Source organism: Podarcis erhardii (genome assembly GCF_964252035.2).
Source record: "Podarcis erhardii genome assembly, chromosome: 6".
Classification (NCBI taxonomy): Eukaryota; Metazoa; Chordata; class Lepidosauria; order Squamata; family Lacertidae; genus Podarcis; species Podarcis erhardii.
The window spans coordinates 42,230,007-42,250,845 of NC_138510.1; the positions used below are offsets into that span (position 1 = coordinate 42,230,007).

General features: G+C 43.4%; 1 protein-coding gene across 4 annotated transcripts in view; it reads right to left on the reverse strand.

The window, feature by feature from the left end:
• Positions 1 to 20,839, reverse strand: part of CNTN2 (contactin 2) — a 62,750-nt gene that overhangs the window by 15,431 nt on the left and 26,480 nt on the right. For all 4 annotated transcript variants that reach the window (XM_081866332.1, XM_081866331.1, XM_081866329.1 and 1 more), the window contains exons 3-9: positions 13,869 to 14,013; positions 11,709 to 11,884; positions 9,759 to 9,854; positions 7,148 to 7,357; positions 6,020 to 6,119; positions 4,847 to 5,022; positions 4,197 to 4,333 (exon numbers count right to left, since the gene is read on the reverse strand). In XM_081866332.1, the coding sequence (XP_081722458.1) occupies positions 4,197 to 4,333; positions 4,847 to 5,022; positions 6,020 to 6,119; positions 7,148 to 7,357; positions 9,759 to 9,854; positions 11,709 to 11,884; positions 13,869 to 14,013 (1,040 nt within the window). The remainder of the gene's footprint in view (positions 1 to 4,196; positions 4,334 to 4,846; positions 5,023 to 6,019; positions 6,120 to 7,147; positions 7,358 to 9,758; positions 9,855 to 11,708; positions 11,885 to 13,868; positions 14,014 to 20,839) is intronic.

Consider the following 20,839-nt stretch of genomic DNA (forward strand, 5'->3'; position numbering starts at 1 on the left):
GGAAAGTTGTCTATAGATACACACCAACTTTGGTATACAGAAACAGTGCAACAACTGAAGCACAGCAGATGTCATCTCTAAGGATATCTGTCCAGTTTAAAAAGCTATTGTTTGATATTTTGCTCACCCAGAGCTGGACATATTGTCTTGAAAAACAGAACAATGCAAATGAATACACCATGTTCTTGGCAGATTCACTCCATTGAATGCCTGACCCCAATATTTATATGTGGCCCATGCTTTTGTGCCCAGAAATCTCTCCAACCAATTTCTCCCCAGAAAGACATCAGTTTATAATTTAAAGATCCTAGTATTACAATGCAGATTAAAAATATCCAGTAGCTGAGGGGTTCAAGTCAGACAATTTAGAAGTGGCAAATAAGAACAAAACTACTCTGGGGGAAACCAAAAAACATTTTTTTGAGGCAAAAGTTAAGACTCAAGTTCTTAAAGCATTTCGAAGCAACCGGGGTCTCTCCCATGTGTACAACAATCTGAGGCTGCAATCCTAAAGTCATGTATCTGGGAAGAGGTCCCCACTAAATTCAAGGGAACCTACTTCTGAGACAAATATACGATTATGCTGTGGAAAAGGAGCAGAAAGAGACATTCAGGAGCATGTGTACTTCTGTTCTTACAAAGGTCACCCCGGGTTTGTTTTTTTGTTTTGCTATTTGTACATTAAGGTGCAGCTCTATCAATTCCAACTTAAAAGCAGCCAGGTAGCAATCCTTTTTGTTGCAGATCAAAAGTGTGGCACACTGGTGTAACAAAAGGAAAGATTTATGACACAACAGAGGCCATCATACAAGGCTACCAAATCAGCTTCTGAGCCAAAACTGGACCTAAACCCCAGTTGATATGGGTCTAGAAAATCGGTTTCCTCCAAGAGCACCTGGATCTGGTCCATGACCACCTGCTCAGGAACCTTGCCCAAGAAGGGGAGATTGGAAACTGAATGGCAATTACTTAGGTTTTCCGAATCCATGGAGGATTTCTTGAAGAGAGGTTTTACCACAGCTTTTTACCCTTGCCTTTTTACCATTCCCTCTCGCATGGAGGCATTAATCACCTCCCTGGCCCTTCCAGCTATCCTCCTCCTCCTTGCTAGTTTTTACCTGCCAAGAGGGGCAAGGGTCACCCAGACCAATCCAAGTACTTGTCCACATCATGCCTTACTAACTGAAACTTATCCAACATAACAGGGCTAGACAGTGCTCTAGACACCTTTAGAGATTAATCTGCTGTAACAGTAGAGTCAAAGTCTTGGCAAGATCAAGCAATTTTATTCTCAAAATGCTTTGCAAAAAAAAATCACAGTGTAAAATTAATATCTGTTAGAAGGATGTTGGAATAATATTATATGATTTTAGCAGGAATGATATAAAGGATTTGGGAATAACTGACTGTTAATTGGTGAAAGGAGGAAAAGTAAAGTTACATTATATTAAGACAATTTACAGGACAAAAATTTTAAAAGAGGGAAAGGATTTGCTGAAATTGACTGGTTACATTATGCTCAGATTAAAGAAGTTTTTAAAAATGATAAAAAGTTAGGGTTCCAGGTGGAGAAATCGAAGTTAGAAACTGAATTGTTAGAACCAAAGACTAAGGTATTATCTAGAATGTATAACTTGCTGTTAAAATGGAATACACAAGACGAAATGGTTAAATCGGCTATGATAAAATGGGCACAGGACATTGGGCATAACATCATGTTTGAGGACTGGGAAAGGTTGTGGACCACTGGGCTGAACTTCACCGCATGTAATGCTCTGAAGGAAAATGTAATGAAAATGATATATAGATGGTACATGACCCCAGTTAAACTTGCCAAAATATACCATTCGTCTGATAATAAATGTTGGAAATGTAAAGAAAACGAAGGAACATTCTTTCACCTCCGGTGGACATGCCCTAAGGTGAAGGTATTCTGGGAAATGATATATAATGAGCTGAAAAAGGTATTTAAGTATACCTTCACTAAGAAACCAGAGGCCTTCCTTCTGGGTATTGTCGGCCAGAAGGTGTTAAAGAAGGACCGAACATTCTTTATGTATGCAACAACGGCAGCAAGGATACTCATCGCAAAAAAATGGAAAACTCAAGATCTACCCACACTGGAAGAGTGGCAGATGCAACTGATGGACTATATGCAACTGGCCGAGATGACTGGCAGAATCCGTGACCTGGGAGAAGAGAAGATGGAGGAAGACTGGGAGAAATTCAAGAAGTATCTACAAAAACATTGTAATTTGGTTGAATGTTAAGAAGGATGCTAGATTATAAAAAATTGGCCACCACTAAATTAGATTTGAAATTTGATGATAAGTGAGACTAAAGAAAATATAAAACTTTTTGGAAGAAGTGCTAGATTATATTTGAATGTGTGGACATGAGATTGTAAACAAGTTGATAATTTGTTTGGAAAAAACTTTTAACGATGTAAATGGGAGCGGGAGACGCGAGGGAGTCCAAAGAAGTCATGAAATTATGTCTGTGATAGAAGTAAGATTGTTTATTATTTGTGCATTTATATTTAAAAACTTTAATAAATATTTATAAAAAAAAAAAAAAAAGGATTTGCTGAAATTGATAATTGACCTAGAATACAAAAAAGGGAGGTGGGAGGAGGTCAAGAAAATAAGCTAATGAAAGATTAGTAATGAGGAGATTTGATGCATTTTTCTTTGTGTTTTTGTTTTTGTTTAACGGGTTCTATTTCTCTTTTTTTCCCTTTTTTATATTGTGATGTGTTGTTTTGCTTTTGTTTAATGTGGCATTTTTTACTTTTTCTTTCTGTAGTTTTTGAGATTTTAATAAATATTATTTTAAAAAAATATCACAGTGAGCTACTGTCAGTTCTACCACCTCCTTTGAACCAAACCATAAAAGGCCCCACACTACCTGGAAAAGCTCTGCTGGATGTCAAATGAGGTTCCCATGGAGGCAGCAAAGTATGCCTTCTTTGCTGCTTTCACTGCCACTAAATAGGCTAATGGTACATAGCTTGCTCTGTATTTTTATCATGTATTTCTCTGAAGGGTAACAAGGATTTCTGTATTTAAAGCCCTTCCTTTGTTTTCTGATCTGCTCTTGGAAAAGTCACACAATGTTAGCTAATATGTGAACTCCAAAGTCCACTACCCTTTCATGTAAGTCTCTCGGCTTTAGTACAACTTTGGCTTAATCCTTATTCTTTAAGCTTTCTGCCTTTGCATCAAAAGCCCTTCAGTTAAAATATCCCCTAACAATCCAAATTAACATGTTTGCTTATTACCCAGTTATAGCTCATTCACATCTTGAGTACCACTAATTCTTGCTAAGTTAATACCGACTGTGATTAATGGGAAGATAGTACGGAATGTGAGCAAAACCAAGTTGTGACATTATTCATCCAATTAACAATTGTGTGATTATTTTAAAGGAAAACATATAGCAAATGCTGGGGGACGAGATTTGGACTGGGACCCCAAAGGGGCATTTAACCCTTTGTCTTGGCTGCGGTCCAAATCCAGACTACCCTGCACAGCTGCTATTTGCAGCTAAAAGAAACATCCCTTTGGTGCAAGAACCAAAACAAAACCCTCCTCTCCTCCTCACACAGTTCTGATCCTGATCAGTCTTCCCCACAGCTAGTTACTACTTCTTAATTATTACTTTTTAAAAATCATACAACTGCTAACTGCATTCATAATGTGACATCTAGTTTAGGCCTACAAACATAACCAGGAGAAATGAGCATTTGAGGTTGTTTCCAGGTAGCTACTGGCTTGAGTTTACAGAATTGACAACAGGTGGCCGAACAGAGGACTGTAGGGAGGGTCCACTGGTCTACCTAGCTCAGCACTGTCTACATTGACTAGTAGTTGCTCTCTAGGATGGGAGACTTTCCTAGCCTGACCTGGAGATGCTGGGGATTGAACATGGGACTTTGTGAATGCAGAGTAGATGCTCTACCTCTGAATCATGGCCCTAAGAATGCTCAATCCTTTCTCTTGACCTTAGTATGGCAGCTCCTAAGTTTTCTATTAGTTAGTTAGTGGCAGATAGCCTGATTTGTATTTTCAACTGTGGTTTCCGTTGCTCCCATCGTTTAAACATGTTTCACATTTATTATTGCGTTTTTAGGTGGCGTTTCTATTTTGTACTCCACCTACAAAAGGCAACCACAATGCCAGTGACAGATGGGCTACCTGAGAGGTTAAGGGCTGCCCATTCCGTAGCCATTTGACGGTAGGCCTTGGCTTGCCAGCTGCAGCACAACTCCAGCGAAGGTCTGCTCCGATGTCAGCCTCTTTGTCTGAGATGACCTTCAGCCATTCTGGCTGAGCTATAAAAAGAACAAGAAGAGAATGGGACGTATGCACTTCAGACAGGAAGCAGTGCGAGATTCATGATGCTCATGAATTTATGTGGTGGGAATTTATTACAATGTGCGACCCCTAACATACCACATTTCATTTCCAAAACATTGATTTATTTTTTTAAAATGGGGAAAATGTGTAACTTGGAGGTTCACAGATTTGCACAACCCATCTCAGCCGTAGATTCTGCAGATTATTCCATCCTTAGGGATCCCTTATTTCATCGTTATGCTTTAGGTTTCCACCCACTCTGTGAACTATTTGGGAAATATGAAAAGCACAGAGAAAGGTTCAAGAGGGACCCCCAGCTCTATTTTCATTTGGATCAACATATTAGGAAAGATGTAGAGCTGATGGCTGCCTGTCAGGGGATTGCTGGGAGCTCCAACTATGCTGCCCCAAGCATTCTAAGGATGGGCGGGATAGAAATATAATAAAATGATAAGATACTTGTGAAGGAACCTCCAGGAGTGCTTTACCTTGAATGATGATGCGGCCCCGATAGGTGTCTTTTCCTTGGGCATTTTCAGCTTCACACTCATAAGTGCCTTCATCTTCAAAGCCAATCTCCTTAAACTGTAGAAGGGGCTCCGTTGTGATCCACTCAGAGGACTGGCTACCATCCAACTTCCGCCATTTTATTCGAGGGACAGGGCTAGATTATAAATAAACCTCTGTAAAAGGGCACTCCAAGCCTCATGATCAATGCAACAGCAACAAACAGTGGAATCCAGTACAATTCAATTATTTCCCTTTCCTCGTTGTGAGCCTTATGTCTTCCATTTTTTTAACTAGCCAAGCTTTTCACTTTGACCTGTTAGTAAACTATCATTGTCTCTCACAACCCACACCTTAATTTACAGAAACAAGAGTTCTGTTGGCATTCAAGTCTTCTTACAAATCATATCCTCTTGATGGGGGAAAAAAATCACTACCACCTACCCACCTGCGATTCTCAGTTTGGTGTGGTCTTTGCACATGCTCAGAGGCACTCTTATTTATTACACCAACCATTTGAAGGCAAATGCATAACATTAAAAAGAAATTCTGGCGAGTTCAGGAGCAGCCTATGTGCTATTTTGGTGGGGTGGGCAGTGCTATGGCACCTTCCTCTTGACACCAGAATCAATACTGCTTACCTGGATCGGGCAGGGCCACCCAGGTGCACTGGCAGCACCTGGTTGGCTCCATCTGTGCACCCAGGCAGCCCTGACTTTGCTGCTGCCCTGCACCATCCAGGTAAGTGCTGGAAGGCTGACTCCACATCACCACACCAGCCACTCTTGGGTGGGTCCTAGCTCAAACTAGTCAACATTTACTGTCCAACACCCAAAAGTCATCCAAAGGATTATTAAATATTTCAGATTATTAAAAACCTCACTCACAAACAGGGCAAAGGAGTAAAATAGATGGGGAATAGGGCTTCATCAAATGTATGCTTGGTTATGTTCCAGATAATGCAGGCTATGATCCTCAAACTTTCTCCAGGACAGTTTCTTTGATATTTAAAACAGCAGCTCTCTTCTTCCTTGCTCTTCTGCATTCTTGTTCCTCAGAACAGAGTCTACAGTATTCAACTCCTAACTATGTTGGCCTGCAACTTTTCTGCTGTCACCAGCAAGAGGCTAAATGCAGTTGACACAAGTACTCACTTCCCAAAGGCAAAACACTCCAAAGCCACCAGCTGCCCGGCCAGAGCATAAGTGTCAGAAGGAAACTTGGCTTTAATGCTGGGAGCAAACGGCCTAGAATCTGTGGGAAGGGGGACAAGAGGTTGAAAGCTTTAAAGCTACGCATGCAAGATGTTGCAAAGCACAGGCCTCCAAAATGATTCATCTTTGAGAAAGTGCACATTCAAAACCCAAGAAGTTAAATCCAGCAGTTACTTCTTTGTGTACTTGCAGAGCCAGTTTTTACATTATTGGTGTGGCACAGCCGTGGCTGCCACACAGCCATCACCCACACTGCTCTGACATAGCTTGTGATGGAAGAGGAGAACGATGAGTAAGGAAATCCTGATCCACTTCTGTTCCATCTAGCTAAGTGTCATCTACACCAGCATCCCTCAGCCTGGTGCCTTCCAGATGTTTTTGTCAGCAGCTCCCATCACACTTGACCATTGGCTGGATGACTGAGGCAGATGAGAGTAGGAGCCCAACAACATCTGGAGGACACCAGGGTGGGAAAGGCTGGGATAAGACTGACAGCCACTGGCACTCCAGGGTTTTAGACAGGAGTCTTTCCCAGCCCAACCTGGAGAGACCAGGGATCAAACTGGAACCTGCTACATGCAAAGCATGTACCACACCATTGAGCTACAGCAGACCCCCCTGAGGTGGCCTTAGGCCAGCCACTCTCTCTTAACCTGTCCCAACCTAATCTGCTATATGGGGATAGTAAGAACGACCTACCTCTCCACCCACAAAAAAATCAGACCACCAAAGCCACTGGTTGGCTCCAAGGAGGAGGATTCAGATTTCAACACAGACGGCCAGGAAATAAGCACTGAATATCACCCAGCTGCATGGAAGACTCCCACTCCCCATGACTAGTACAACAGGGGACCTTCTGTGATCAGGGATCATGGCATCTTGCAGTCCCAAGTAGGCAAGGAACTGCTCATAGGACACCATACATGGCTGGCAGGTATGTTTGGCTTGGTGGGTCACAGGCTCTGCAGGCCTACTTCAGAAATCCCTCCCTCTAGAGTTGGCCCTCCTAGGGCATCTCTCAGAAGGATCAACTGGGCTTCCAACATTGTGGGTCGCCAGTGCACTGACCTTCTCTGAGAAGATTGAGCTGTGAAACTTTGCTAAAGACACTCTTCTGAATGGAATCAATCTGGCCAGTGACAAAGCAGGAGTAGTTGCCAAGGTCAGAGGCCTCTGTCTTAGCAATGTAAAGGTTTCCCGTTTTTTGGGAGATGAAACGCCTTCCGTCTGCTGGGATGAAGTTGGGGAATTCGTTCACAAACCAGCGGTATGCAAGTCCTGTGTGCAAAGGGAGAGAGAGGGAGAGGGTGAAACACTGGCTCCTCTGTATCAGAGTGACGCTCGGAGGCTGACCTTGGTACGCTATTTCCCAGACTGAGACACAAACTAAGTCCAGTAGCTATTCATTCACTCTGAACAAAGAAACAAAAGTGAGAGTATTTGTTGTTATTCTAGACGGGATGTACAATGCTCCCACAATGTTCATTTTTAGAGAACTGAACCTGATGCCCTCCAATTTCTTGACAAGAACTTTGGACCTGCTATTGGTTTCTTCCTTTACTACTTCCGACTCCTCATACCACAGATTGTGGGCTAAAGTTCAACAGTCCTGTAGGTCTCAGCCAGAGGTTTCTCAAAGTTTTCCATACCAGAATTCCCTTTCTTCCACCCCCACCCCCACAAGAGATCTCTTCTCATTCACATGCTCTTTCCCTTCCTTACACGCACTGCAACCCCCCACCCACCCAGTAATAATCATGTCGTCCCCTGCTAACCAAAATGTGTAGGGTGGAAGGTAGAGATGAACTGAAATCACATCCCTGAAATATTCAACTACAGATTTGCCTATACGAAGAGCATTAATGATTCAATTTCTACAATATCAGCTTCTGGCATGAAATCGACAGCACTGATTTTCATTGTTTCCTGGGAGAATTCCAGAATTCACAGCTGCAGAATTTAGTCTGAGATGAACAGAGCAATTCATGCTTCTCAGAGAACATTTCAGCTACCTGTACATACAAGAAAGCATGGGATGTAATAAACCAAGACCTACTGTGAGTAGACCCATTGAAATGAATGAACGAACCTAAGTTAAACAGATAAATTACTTTCCATGAGTCTACTCTGAGTAGGACTAGCATTTAATACCATCCCATGGCAACTACTGTTTACACTTGATAAACAGGTTATTGCTTCATCCATAAAGACCAGGCACAACTTAGGGCTTATCTACGCCTCTCTTTGCCTGCTGCTTTCCCTTGGTGATAACCTGCAGTTTAGCAGATTATTGGGTTTTCCATGGACTGCCATTTGATCCAATTTAGCATGAAAGAGGTTTTCCAAGGGACAGTGGCAGGGCAAAGGGAAAACTGCTCATACCTATATGAACAAAATGGAAAAGTTGGAGCTTTCTTTCTTTTCTCCCCCTCCCCCCTTTTGTTTAATTTATTTCAATCTGATATAAGATTACAAAAAAGAATTCTCAAAGGCAATGTAATTACAATATAGATTCCAGTATATTATAAATGTTAACCATTAATCAAACAGAGAGACATTTAGATGCAATACATTTCTCCTTTGGGATAGAGCCTTGGTAGTTTATCAATTTCTGCTGTGCTGAAGTCTGGCTTAAGCATTCTCATGTAGAAAACAACGGCAGCATGTTTCCAGTATTTTGCAAGGATAATTGTTGCCACAAAATTTAAAAAAACAGTGATTTTAACAGCAAAAGGAGGACATGATTACATAAGGTGTGGAGAAAGTGGATTGTTTTCTCCCTTTCTCATAATATTAGAAATTCAGGGCCATCTAATAAAACAGAAAGTTAGAAGATTCAGGACAGTCAAAAGAAAGTACTTCATAGTTGACTATGGAACGTAGGGCTATCAAGGGTTCCTAGATGTAACAGGTATGTTCTACCTCCATGATCAAAGGCAGTAATGATTCTGAGTACCAGTTGCTGGAAGCCACAAGATGGGAGAGTGCCTTGCTTGCTGGTTTCACCAGTGGCATAGCGTGGGTTGTCAGCACCCGGGGTAAGGAAAGTAATTTGCGCCCCCTAACCCGTGGATTTTAGCAGGGGGCAGAGAGCTGCGAGTGCGAGCACGCCCCCCAGATGTTGCGCCCGGTGCGGCCGGGCCCCCCCGCACCCCCCACGCTACGCCACTGGGTTTCACACAGCCATCTAGTTGGCCACTGTGAGAGCACGATGCTGGACTAGGTGGAACAGCTGGCCTGATCCAGAAGGATATTCTTAGGTTCATATGAATTAACTACCAAACAAGGTACACACTTTAAAAGAGCATTAGACAAATTCATGGGTGATAAGTTTATCAACGGCTTCTAGCCCAAATAGCGATGTTCTGCTCCAACGTTTGAGACAATATGCCTCTGAATACCAGATGTTTGGAACTGAAAGTAGAGACAGCTTATGTCCTGCTTATGGGCTTTCCATGGGCATCTGTTTGACCACTTTGAGAACAGGCTATTGAACTAGATGGGCCTTAGGCTTTATCCAGCAGAGCTCTGATTATGTTCTCATGAAAGGAATGGCTTTGTCCAAATTGCTAAACACAATTGTGTATGGGTTTATACCATTAGCTACCCCTGTCATTTGATGGATTGCACCCTGAATATGGGTGAGAACCTCATTTCTAGTGTGCTGTCATTGTCTCACCTGGGTAATGGGGAGGTGGGCTGCAAGTAAACATCACCCCCCAGCCCTCTGTAACCCTCACAGGGTCTCGCTCTTCTGTAGAGAATTCCTGCAAAACTAAACACAAGAAATGAGTGGAGGTGATGAAACATGAGCTATGAGAGCCTAACAATCTTACAAATTAGATCTTTCTCTGCTCAGAGAGAAATGATGCTAGTTACAGGCAATCATGCTTCCATCATATCAAAGGGAAATTAAATTGAGAGAGTAACGGCAGATGGCATCAGCAACAGCACTCAGAAAATGTGCTGGGAATGAACTAGCTAAATCAATACTATTCCCACTGCAATATCTATCATCTATCTATCTATCTATCTATCTATCTATCTATCTATCTATCTATCTTTTTCAAACGTATATTCAGCCATTTTGGTCATCAGCGGCGCCTAAAAATGGCTTACAAATTTTTAAAAATACACACACTAAAGCAAAAACCTAAGATTAAAACATGTGAACACCTCAACGGACAAACAATAAAACATCAGAGCAGCAGACCAAGATAAACAAATTAGAAGGACTCAACCCCCTGTTGTATGAAAGGAAATTCTTTTGCTATCTTTCAAAAAGCCCTTGGTAAATCTGTCTGCTAAACTACCCTGGGTAATCAGTTTTACAGAGTGAGTGGCACCACCAAAAAGATCCTACCCCTCATGTCAGAAGTCTGAGGCATACGTAAAATTCATACAGAATATCATCTGATGACCTACGCAAATAGGAGGAGACAATCCCTGAGGTAACATGGAACTAGGGCTGAAAGGTTAAAAACACAACCCAGTTTTGTCTGGAAAGTAACAGGAAGCCAGAATCAGAAATAAGCTCCCGGCAGCTGGCGCTAGTTCACAGCCAAGCTGCCCCAGAACAACCACATTTCCTAAACACACTCTCTATTCAGCATTATGCATGCAGCAGTGATGGAACTTCTCACATCCACATACTCATCAAAATAGCTCATATCTTTAGCATCTTGGCTGAAGTCACATAACCCTTGTGGTAGTAGTAGTAGTAATAATAATAATAATAATAATAATAATAATAATAATAATAATAATAATAATAAATTTATGCTCCACTCATTTATGCTCCCAACAGAATATTAAAAACATGATAAAACATAAAACATTAAAAACTTCCCTAAACAGGGTTGCCTTCAGATGTCTTCTAAAAGTCAGATAGTTGGTAAAAGTTCCCTTTAAAACATACTTCAAGAACTTTAACCTGGTTATGCTTGGAGCTCTCACAACACCATCCTTCTCTTGCTCAGTAAAATGTTAGCCAGTTTTAATCCATGCTGGTGTCCAGCATTTGGCCCTCCTGAAATAGCTGTGATATGCATGGGCCAACTCACTCTCCTTAGAGGGGCAATGGTTCAGAACCATTATCCAAGTGCCTGAATTCCCACAGGACGATGAAAGGGACTGGGGTCCTCATTCATGTTCCCTCTTTGTTTGTCATCCACTGTCCTCATCTAAACGCAGATCCCTTTGGGCAAATAGAAGGGATCATGCAGACCATTTGGGCACCCCCAGTGGCGTAGCGTGGGGGGTACAGGGGGGGCCGCCCACACCGGGCGCAACATCTGGGGGGTAGGGGGCGCAAATCCATGGGTTAGGGGGCTCAAATTACTTGCCTTGCCCCGGGTGCTGACAACCCACGCTACGCCACTGGGCACCCCGACCGGCTCCCTCAAGTCCCCAGCCTCCTCTATCACCCCATCCCTCTCCTCAGCCTGCTCAACTTGTATGATTTCTGAGGGCACATGCCAGTGTATCCAATTTCTCGGTGCTTCACTGCCCCTTTTGGCTGTGATGCTGCCAGGGAACCATGGATGGCACTTTGCTTGGCTCCCTTCTGTTTTATTCTTCTTCTGCACCGAATTGTCTTCAGAAAATCCACTTGAGAAAATCCACTTACAGCCAAAGCGAATGGAAGCTTCTCTGCTGACTACTGTGCCCACCGAGTTGGATGCCACACACTGGTAGGATCCAGTGTCTTTGGCTTTCACTGGGTTGCTGATCACCAGGTTGCCCCCGTTCAACCTATAACGGGAATCTGGCTCTATTTTGAGCTCTGTGCCATTCATCTTCCACCTGCCAAGACAATGGTATTTGGTTGGAGTGGGGAAAGAACAGAGTCATCACAGCTGCACATTAACATTGTCCTGAATAACAACACACACTGGCATTTATGATGTACACAAAAACCCTCAATAGGACCTATTGTAGGACAGTGGCTGAATGGTGGGTGCTGTCTCAGTAGCTACAATGCCAGCCCAGTAATCGGGGGAGAAATGGCTGCACTTTGTCGAATGCTAAAGAAAATCCAAATCTCAATGATTATTCTAAGAGCCTTTAGGCTGTGTTTTATCTCACCAGGAAGCACATCACTCACCAGGGTTGGCCTCAACATCTCTGACTGGGTTTGTTTGATACTGCTATAAATTATTTAACTTTGCTCTGCAGGCCTTCCTGCTTTCCAGATCTAGTCTTCTGAAAAATGCTCTCTCAATTTGCCCTATCCTGTTCATGGATGCTTCCAGACCCTTCAGCAGCACCCAACCATTGCTCTTCTGCTTCCAGAGTGGAATAACAATGCCATTCCCAGACTTCTATAAGGAGCCCCACTTTCCCCAGCCCCAAACATTTGGAAGGGACACTTTGGAAGGGACATTGAGACCATTGTATATTGGGAAAGGGTTAAAGCAGGCATAGGCAAACTCGGCCCTCCAGATGTTTTGGGACTACAGCTCCCATTATCCATAGCTAACAGAACCAGTGGTTAGGGATGATGGGAACTGTAGTCCCAAAACATCTGGAGGGCCAGGTTTGCCTATGCCTGGGTTAAAGACTCCTTTCCCCTTCATTGCACTCTGAGTTATGATTCCAAACCCCGACTACAATTGGGGCGGGGAAGAAAAATAGCCAGCGTAAAGGAAAAAGGACTTAGTGGAGTTGGAGTGGATTCATGGAGAGAAGAGACAGACCAGAGAGAAAAAAATAACTACAGAGAGGGTGGGGAACCTATTTCAGCCTGAGGGCTCAGTTGGCCACCTAGTCCAACCCCCTGCGATGCAGGAATCCTCCCCACAGCTGTCCCCAGGTGGCCTCGAACCACCAACCTTCCAATTAACAGCCAGACGCAGTGACCCATTACACCACAGATGCACTAACAGAAGACGACTTATCTGCAATCTCGGCCCTGTGATGCTTAGTACTAAGATCAGAGATCCCTTTGCCTAATGCTTCAGAGCATATCTCCAATCTAACAATTAGATTTTAATCACAAGAACTTAGTAGATGTGCCAACTGAGCCATTGGTCAAAGCAAGGCGAGTAATGGTAAGTCAGAAAATGACATGGAATGATTGGCAGGTGGGCAGGGCTTATTGGGACAGGCTGGGTTGGCCAGATTGAGGCATGTGGTGGGCTACTTTAAGCTTTTGGACCAGAGGTCCCCACTGATGAGTTAGAGCAGGCTACTTCAAACTCGGCCCTCCAGATGTTTTTGGCCTACAACTCCCATGATCGCTACCTAGCAGGACCAGTGGTCAGGGATGATGGGAATTGTAGTCTCAAAACATCTGGGGGGCTAGTTTGAGAAAGCCTGAGTTAGAGCAACCTACCCAGGCCAGAATAGCCATGCATTAGGCCATTTATGTTTGTTGAATTAAGCAAATATTCCACTGGCGAAAAGACCCTCAGGTTTTCTGAACTCAAAGGTGGGGAGGAAGCTGAGAAGGGAAATAATGAAACAGAGTTCAAACCAACATATTTAGTCTGCAATCCTATATTCACTTACCAGAGAATCAGCCCCATTGAACTCTGCAGGACTTACTCTTGAGTATAGGATTGCCCTGTTTAGAATCCCATGGACATCAACTGGAAAGAGTTAGAATGCACTCTTTTCTGTTTAATTCAATGGGACATAAAATGCTTGCCTTTGGTCCCTGAGATGAATGGGCAGGACAGCAGGGTATGTGTGAATGCAAAACAACAACAAACCATTGCCATACACTTGTGTATATCGCAGCCATAGGCTTTCCAACAAAAACACTGCTATGATCACGTAACCTCACCTATAGGTCGCAGGAGGGCTGGCTCGTGCTTGACAAACCAACAGTATTTGCTCCTCTGTTGATCCTTCTGGAAAGATGATGTTGCGTGGTTGTTCTTCAAAGATTGGCCCATAGTTTCTTAGAGTACTCTCTGCTGGCTGCAACACTGCACGAGAAGGTGAAAGAAATCTCAAATGCTCAGACTGAGTACAGAACAGAAGCAGTAGGAAACACTTAATCAAAATGACAGCTGCTGCGAACTCTCCAGCTTCAGCATTCCACTAAACCGAAAGAGGTGTTGTGATGCTCAAAACCTTGCAAAACTGTACTTCAGCATCCTGCTTTGTGTTTCCTATCCTTCAGGACGAGCACAGCAAGCACAGGCCCTTTGCAGTGGTGGCCTCATGTTGACAGAACTCAATCTCAAAGGATGCACATAAGCTCTTTCCAAAGAGGCCACCAATAAGTTTTTATTTTGATCTGCTTTTTGTTAAAGACACTGGGGAAAGTTTTAAATGGTTGCTGTTCTCGATGTCAAATAATGCTAAACTTCAATTTGTTTTCTCTGGATTGCTGAGTTGACCTGGAGGTATTATATACTGCTCTTTAATGCAACATTTCACGTGTTTTTTATATGTTATGTGGTTGTCATGATGCTGATGATGCTGGCTGTGTATTACCTTAAGAGGGCTTTTGTTTTGAAAGGTGGCATAAAAATTCTGAAATAAAATTAAATACTGAACTTTCCTGAATATTGAACTGACATAGATTAAATCAACCATTTATAGTGATCCTAAGTTATTCACAATAACCATGTAAAAAATACAAAAATGCTGGTCAGTTGAGGTTCTTAGTTAGAGTTGCAAGATCTTCTTCCGAAGATGGGACCCATGCCTATTTGCTGAGGCAAGATGCAAGAGCTTGTCTCAGGATGGTCCACAGCTCAGTGATAGAACATCTGTTTTGCACGCAGCAAGTCCCAGGTTCAATCCCTGGTACCTCCAGGCAGGGCCAGAAGATACCCCAAACTCTGGAGTGCATCTGCTAGAAAGCTGAGGTACACCTGAGCTAAATGGACCGATGAACAAGATAGAGCCATGCTCTGACTTGGCACAAGGCACATTCATAAATTCCAGCTGCTGACACAACATTAGACTTGCTTCTGTGCACATCTGAATTTTCATCTGCTAAGTCAGAAAGAAGCCAGGATTACCCATGACTGAGGTATAGGATGCGAGTTGACTTTTCATATTATATCTGCCTTCGCTCATGTTAATTCTCCCCACCCACCAGTTTTTAGTAATCAAAATATATCACGAAAAGAAGCTGTTCATCCATCTTTGTTTCAATGTGAACGGTTATGACAGGCATATTGCTGCGTCACAAACCTTTGCGGCTCCTCAAAACAAAATCTATTTCAGAACCGCCCAGCTTTCAATCATCAGCAAAGCTGTAGTAGCAGGGCTGGGAAACAGAAACTCTGTGCTGCATCCCTGACTCATTGCCATTATCTTGAAAGCGCCTGTTCTGCCACTTGAAACCAATTCCCAACCCTAGCTAGTCTGTTTCATTATGTGATGAGATTAGAGCTCTATGAAGCCAGTAGGCTGGCGGGAGGCTCCCTAGTGGTTTAGAATGGAGTTAATCGCCATCCCACCAGTTCGTCCTCTCCCTCCTTTGTTGCTATGGACAGGATGGCATTGTTTCAAACTTGCCGTTCTCACAAGCACCATATTTTATGCAAGAGTGGCTTCCGACCGGGGGAAAGACCAGCAGAACAAAAGTTCAGGCTCACCAACCCTTTGACTTGGAGATCTCTTATTTTATATCTGGGCTGTTTCAGTTTATGCACAGGAAAAGGGGGGGGGGACACACTAACCTAGTTTCAGCAGCTGCCTAGACATTAGCCAATTATACTTCGCAGCCACCTCATGCAGCGCTAAGCTAAGCCAGTTATTTTATTATGTGTAGCTAGCAGGGACCGATCCACGTTGGGCCACATCTCCCGCTTTGCTTAAGTGTTCCTTCCAGGCTTTGGGAAGAAGGGAGTTTATCCTTATGGGTTGGTCTTTCTAGAGTTGCTGCTGGGCTCACCACTTCAGAATAAAATAGTGGAAATATTATAAGATACCAGCATAGGAAATGATCTTATACTGAGTTTGATCACTGGGTCTGTCTAGCTTAGCAATGTCAACACTGACTGGCCGTGTCTCTCTACCTGGAGATGCCAGGAACTGAACCTGGGACCTTTGGCATGCAGAGTAGGTGCTCTACTGAGCTGTGTAGCTTCCTTGATATGGACACAGTGGCTAACAGATTCAGTGAGGTCTGCCATACTGTGCCTTGAGAAATACGCCCACAGTTGAAAAATGAAGCAATGATATCTAAAACGAATCTCCTTTCTCCAGGCTGCCCTGCTCCTCACTCATCTATTTCTGTCATTTGTGAAATCTATTCTGGAAGGGGATGCTTCAAATAAACTCACAGGAAAAGGTGGGAGAGGACATTATAGGAGGGTAAATGCCATGTGAATGCAGAACTACTCCTATGACAAAACAAGACTGGGAGGGGAGCCTAATTTTAAGAAGGTGGAAGTGGAAAACTGCCCCTCGGCTTATCTCCCCACAAGCAGCATTTCCCTCAGCAGAGAGCCAATACTAGAAGTAACTTCAGGAACAGGTCTTAGGGAGCAGTGCCGAATTAAACCTTGTGGGGGGCCCTAGGCAGTCAAAATATCAGGGGGGAGGGGGCTCGCTATGATGTAGGTTTCTGAGTCAATGGGGATTTCTCTTCCAAATTCAAATTATTGCAAGATCAAATCAATATTATTTTGATCCGTTGTTGCAGGGCTCCTAAAAGGCATGGGGTCCATGGGCCAGTCCCTACTCTGCCTATTTGGTAATCCAGTGCTGTTAGGGAGAGGGAAAATGATGAAACAAGCTGTGGGAAAGGGAGACTTCTCTAATTCTCACCCACGCTCCTTTTCTGTGGTTAAAATTGGATCCACCCGCACCCTAGTCTTCCTATATTCTACGTACAGGTGAAACCTACAGAACTGTCACCATCACGTCAATTTTAATCCTAAGTGTATTATTATTATTATTATTATTATTATTATTATTATTAACATTTGTATACCACCTTTATATTCCAAGGATCTCAAGGTGGTGTACATGGTTCCCCCCTCCTCCCCTTTTCATCCTCACAACAACCTTGTGAGGTAGGTTAGGCTAAGAGATGGTGACTGGCCCAGTGAGTTTCATGACCGAGTGAGGATTCAAACCCTGGTCTCCCAGGTCACAGTCCAGCATTCTAACCATTACGTCACACCGTTGTCAGTTCCACATTCAATGCACGTTTAAAGCACATGGCTTTCAACAAAGAGGTACCATTAGTTTGCCTCTCATAGACCTACAGTTCCCAGGATTACTTGAGGGAAAGGGACATGCTTTGTGCATGTCGGTTGTGCTTTAATTGTATGGTGTGGATGTGACCAAACAAAAAGGGGTTTGTTGATTGTAGAGAATGCATCTGCAAGTATGCTAATAATGGGCTCCCCACTACCTTTTTTCTGTGGTGGTGGGGGTACTTCGGTAACATCCAAACATCCATGCACCACTTGTGCTGAGAACAAATAACACTGGATTAATTGAAAACAACAAAAAGATAAAACAATAATAGCGACCGAAAGGCTCATTTGCTCCTACTTGAGCCTGGGAAGAGGTATGTTTATCCCGTCTCAGCTGAAAGTGGCTTTGTCCTTGACACTGAGGGGGCAGCAGAACAATAAGGATGCAATATTGACTTAAGGAAGATTGTAATCTGCTAATGACATTCCAGTATCTAAAAGCAGATGTACTTAAAGCTCAGAGTCATCTGTGGGGCGGGTGGTAGCCAGGGAGGGGTGTGTGTGTGGAAGGGCAGAAAGGGACAGGATTCATGGAGGGTACTCAAAACGCAATAAATAATTCATGATAATTGCAAGATATTTTGCGTTCAAAAGCCCTGTTTGTTAAACCTCAAGCTCCTGGTTCCAAATATCAGGGGAGTATGTGTGTGTGTTTTTTTAAAAAAGAAGATTGCAGAAGCAAAACCTGGCTAATCTCCCATTTTAATTCTGCCCCAACTCTGCCTTCCCTGGCCATGTCCCCTGTTGCCCTTGTCATATGTCTGTGCAAGGGCCGTGGAGTACAAGCTGTCAGGTATTGATCTTGGAGCATGCAAGAAGATCGGCCAAGTCTGCCCACCTGAGATTTCAAGGTGTCTGGGTGGAACAACAACATGTGATTCGAAAAGAAGGTGGGTGCCAGTGTGATGGAAGGGCAGCCTGTGTTTGCAAGACCTGTGACAGGTCCTAGGGGAGGAAATGCAGAGGCAACGTAATATAAAATTCTCATGGTCAGTGTGTTGCCTTTTCCAGTTATCGCATCTACTGTGTGGACTGGAGCATGGCTGGAGCAGCCGTGCGTGAGCTACTGGAGGACCACCAGTGGCAAAGAGAGAGAAAGGTTGATAGGACAGCCAGTACAAGAGATTGTGAAATCCTGTGCCATTCAGCAGTAGCTTGATGCGCAGTAAAAAACCCCCACAAAAAAACACAAAAAACCTATCCATTGTTTGTGTGCAAACCTTTAGTTGCTCGTTCTTGTATATTATCAATGCACTATAAAGGCAGAGCTGTAGAGACTGGGTGAAAAACTGGCAACCCTACCAGCAGCCTGCTATTGGGGGAAGCAAAGCTGTAGCTCTGAGGAAGCTATATGAAGCTCTCTTCCTCTGAAAGGAAAGGGGCGCCATCATTCATGCAGCAGCTCCATCACATTGATGTCTACCAGTTGGCTCTTTGTGGCTCAGACAGCATTTAGTACTCATAAGCAGATCCATTTTTTTGAAATATTGGATTATTCAAACTTATGTATAGCCTATGAAGTCAGAAATAACAGGCAGAATAAATACAGCTACTGCTCGGACTGGCTTAAAGTTCCAAGATGAACACAAAGCAGTAAATACCGTGCTTAAGACTTATGCACACTTACAAGGGAGTAAAGGGCCTTACTTCTGAGTAAACTCGTTCAGAAGCGTGTTGTAAGATTGCACTCCTAAGCACACTGACTTGGGAGTAAGCACCATAGAATACAGTGCAGTTTACCTCTGTGTAAACATACATAGGATTCTGCTGTATGCACCTGTCCTTTCCTGAATTTTGGCATATGAAAAGAGAAGGTAGACATGGCTTGTAAGAAAACCAGAACAGATCTAAAGAGAAGCTCTCACAATGATGGTCAAATCTTCAGCCAGTAACACTGTGATGTTTCTGAGGCTTCTTCTTCAGAGCTATTTCTAGACTTCCTTGAACAATTATCTTGCACTTGGTTTACCATAAAATCTTATCACTGCATTACACAAGAGCTTCAGTCCTCCCTAGCCGAAGTTTGCCAGTATTGTACAACAAAACAGAGGCGTAAAGGATTTTGTCTAAGGTTTGCAACAATGCTTTCTAAAGCTCTAAACACAGAAGAACAGGCAAGCCTATCAATTTATAGTCACTATCAATTTATAGAACAATTCAACTCCTATTTCCTCAACTCTGGCTGTGTGAGAGTTTGAGAGTGGGGAAGCAACTGGAGCTCCTTGTTTCACTGCCCAAGGAAAACCTAGCCAAAATATTGGTTTTCCTTTCTGAAAAGGCAGTCTTAATTTGGGATACCAAGCTCTAGATATTTTCTCAAATATCGACGATAAATCTTAAGCCAACACCATTTTGGGATGAAGCCATTTCCGACCGTCTTTCATCCTGGTTCCTGGTTCATGCTCACAGTGAGAAATTTCCACCCATCCAGCCATCGTTATACTGATCTTTTTTGTCATATGTTAACAGCCATTAGGAAATGCTCCTGTAGGGCTTTGTAGATGACTTATTCCTTATGGTCTCTGCTTGAGCACAAACAAGAAAGTCTTCTAAATTCAGCTGGTTAACAGCAAAACCTAGCGTTGCCTTGATGTCGCCAACATATGTGGGTCAGACCAGTTTCCACACAGGCTAATTGCCTCCTGAACTAGGCCAGCCACCTTCCCAAGAGACTCAGGCAACATTAAAAGGTAATTAGATATTTATAAAGGACATCGAAGCAGCCTCTCCCCAAGATGATGAATTAGCTCCAAGTCATTATCTAATTCTCAGCCATCTGAAATGAAAAGCCTTCCCACTGAGAGATCAACCTTTTAAAGTGTAGCCGGAGACATCTAAGAAACAGCAATAGTTTGGATGGAACGGAAAATGGAGATTTGTGCATTAGGGTGAAGGATGGACTGCCGCAGCAAATGGGTCAATGATAATGGCATAGAACCAGCTCAGTGAGCAAGAAGATGGTCCAGAGATGATGTTCAAATAGTAGGGGCATGTTTTGGTTCTGTGTGTACCCCAAATTAAGAGGTGAATCGGTGTGATTCGGGGAAGGCCCCCACATTTCTGAGGCAAAAGTGCAGCTCCTAAGGTGCATGCTAAGTTTCTGAGTTGCTCTGTGGCCTCAGCTCTCCAAAAATACACGGCTGGTTCCCTGCCTGGAGAAATAAAACCAAGCTTATTGGGGAAATGCCCAGAGCTCTAGAAGGGGATAAAGTGGAGAAGTAATGGTTGGGAAATCTTTTGCTTGATGGACAGGGCTAGCTTTTAATCAGAGTGAATTGTTTTCCCAGGGCACTCCAATCACAGTGATTTGGAGCAACAATTAAAAACTGCATACCCACCAACATGTCAAGGCTGAAAACTGGGACTCACATGAGGTTTTAGGGTGCTGTGCAGCCCCCCAAAACAGGGTGTCCCAATTTAATCGGGACAGTTGAGGGGTATGAAACTGCATTTGTCTTTCATGTGCATCTATGCCTTCCCTGTGCGTCAATGGAGAGATCACAAAGATCCATCATGGGGGCAGATGCCCCCCCCCCCCCCGCATTGATTCTTGGGATAACAAGATTCTTGCTTGGGGCATGAA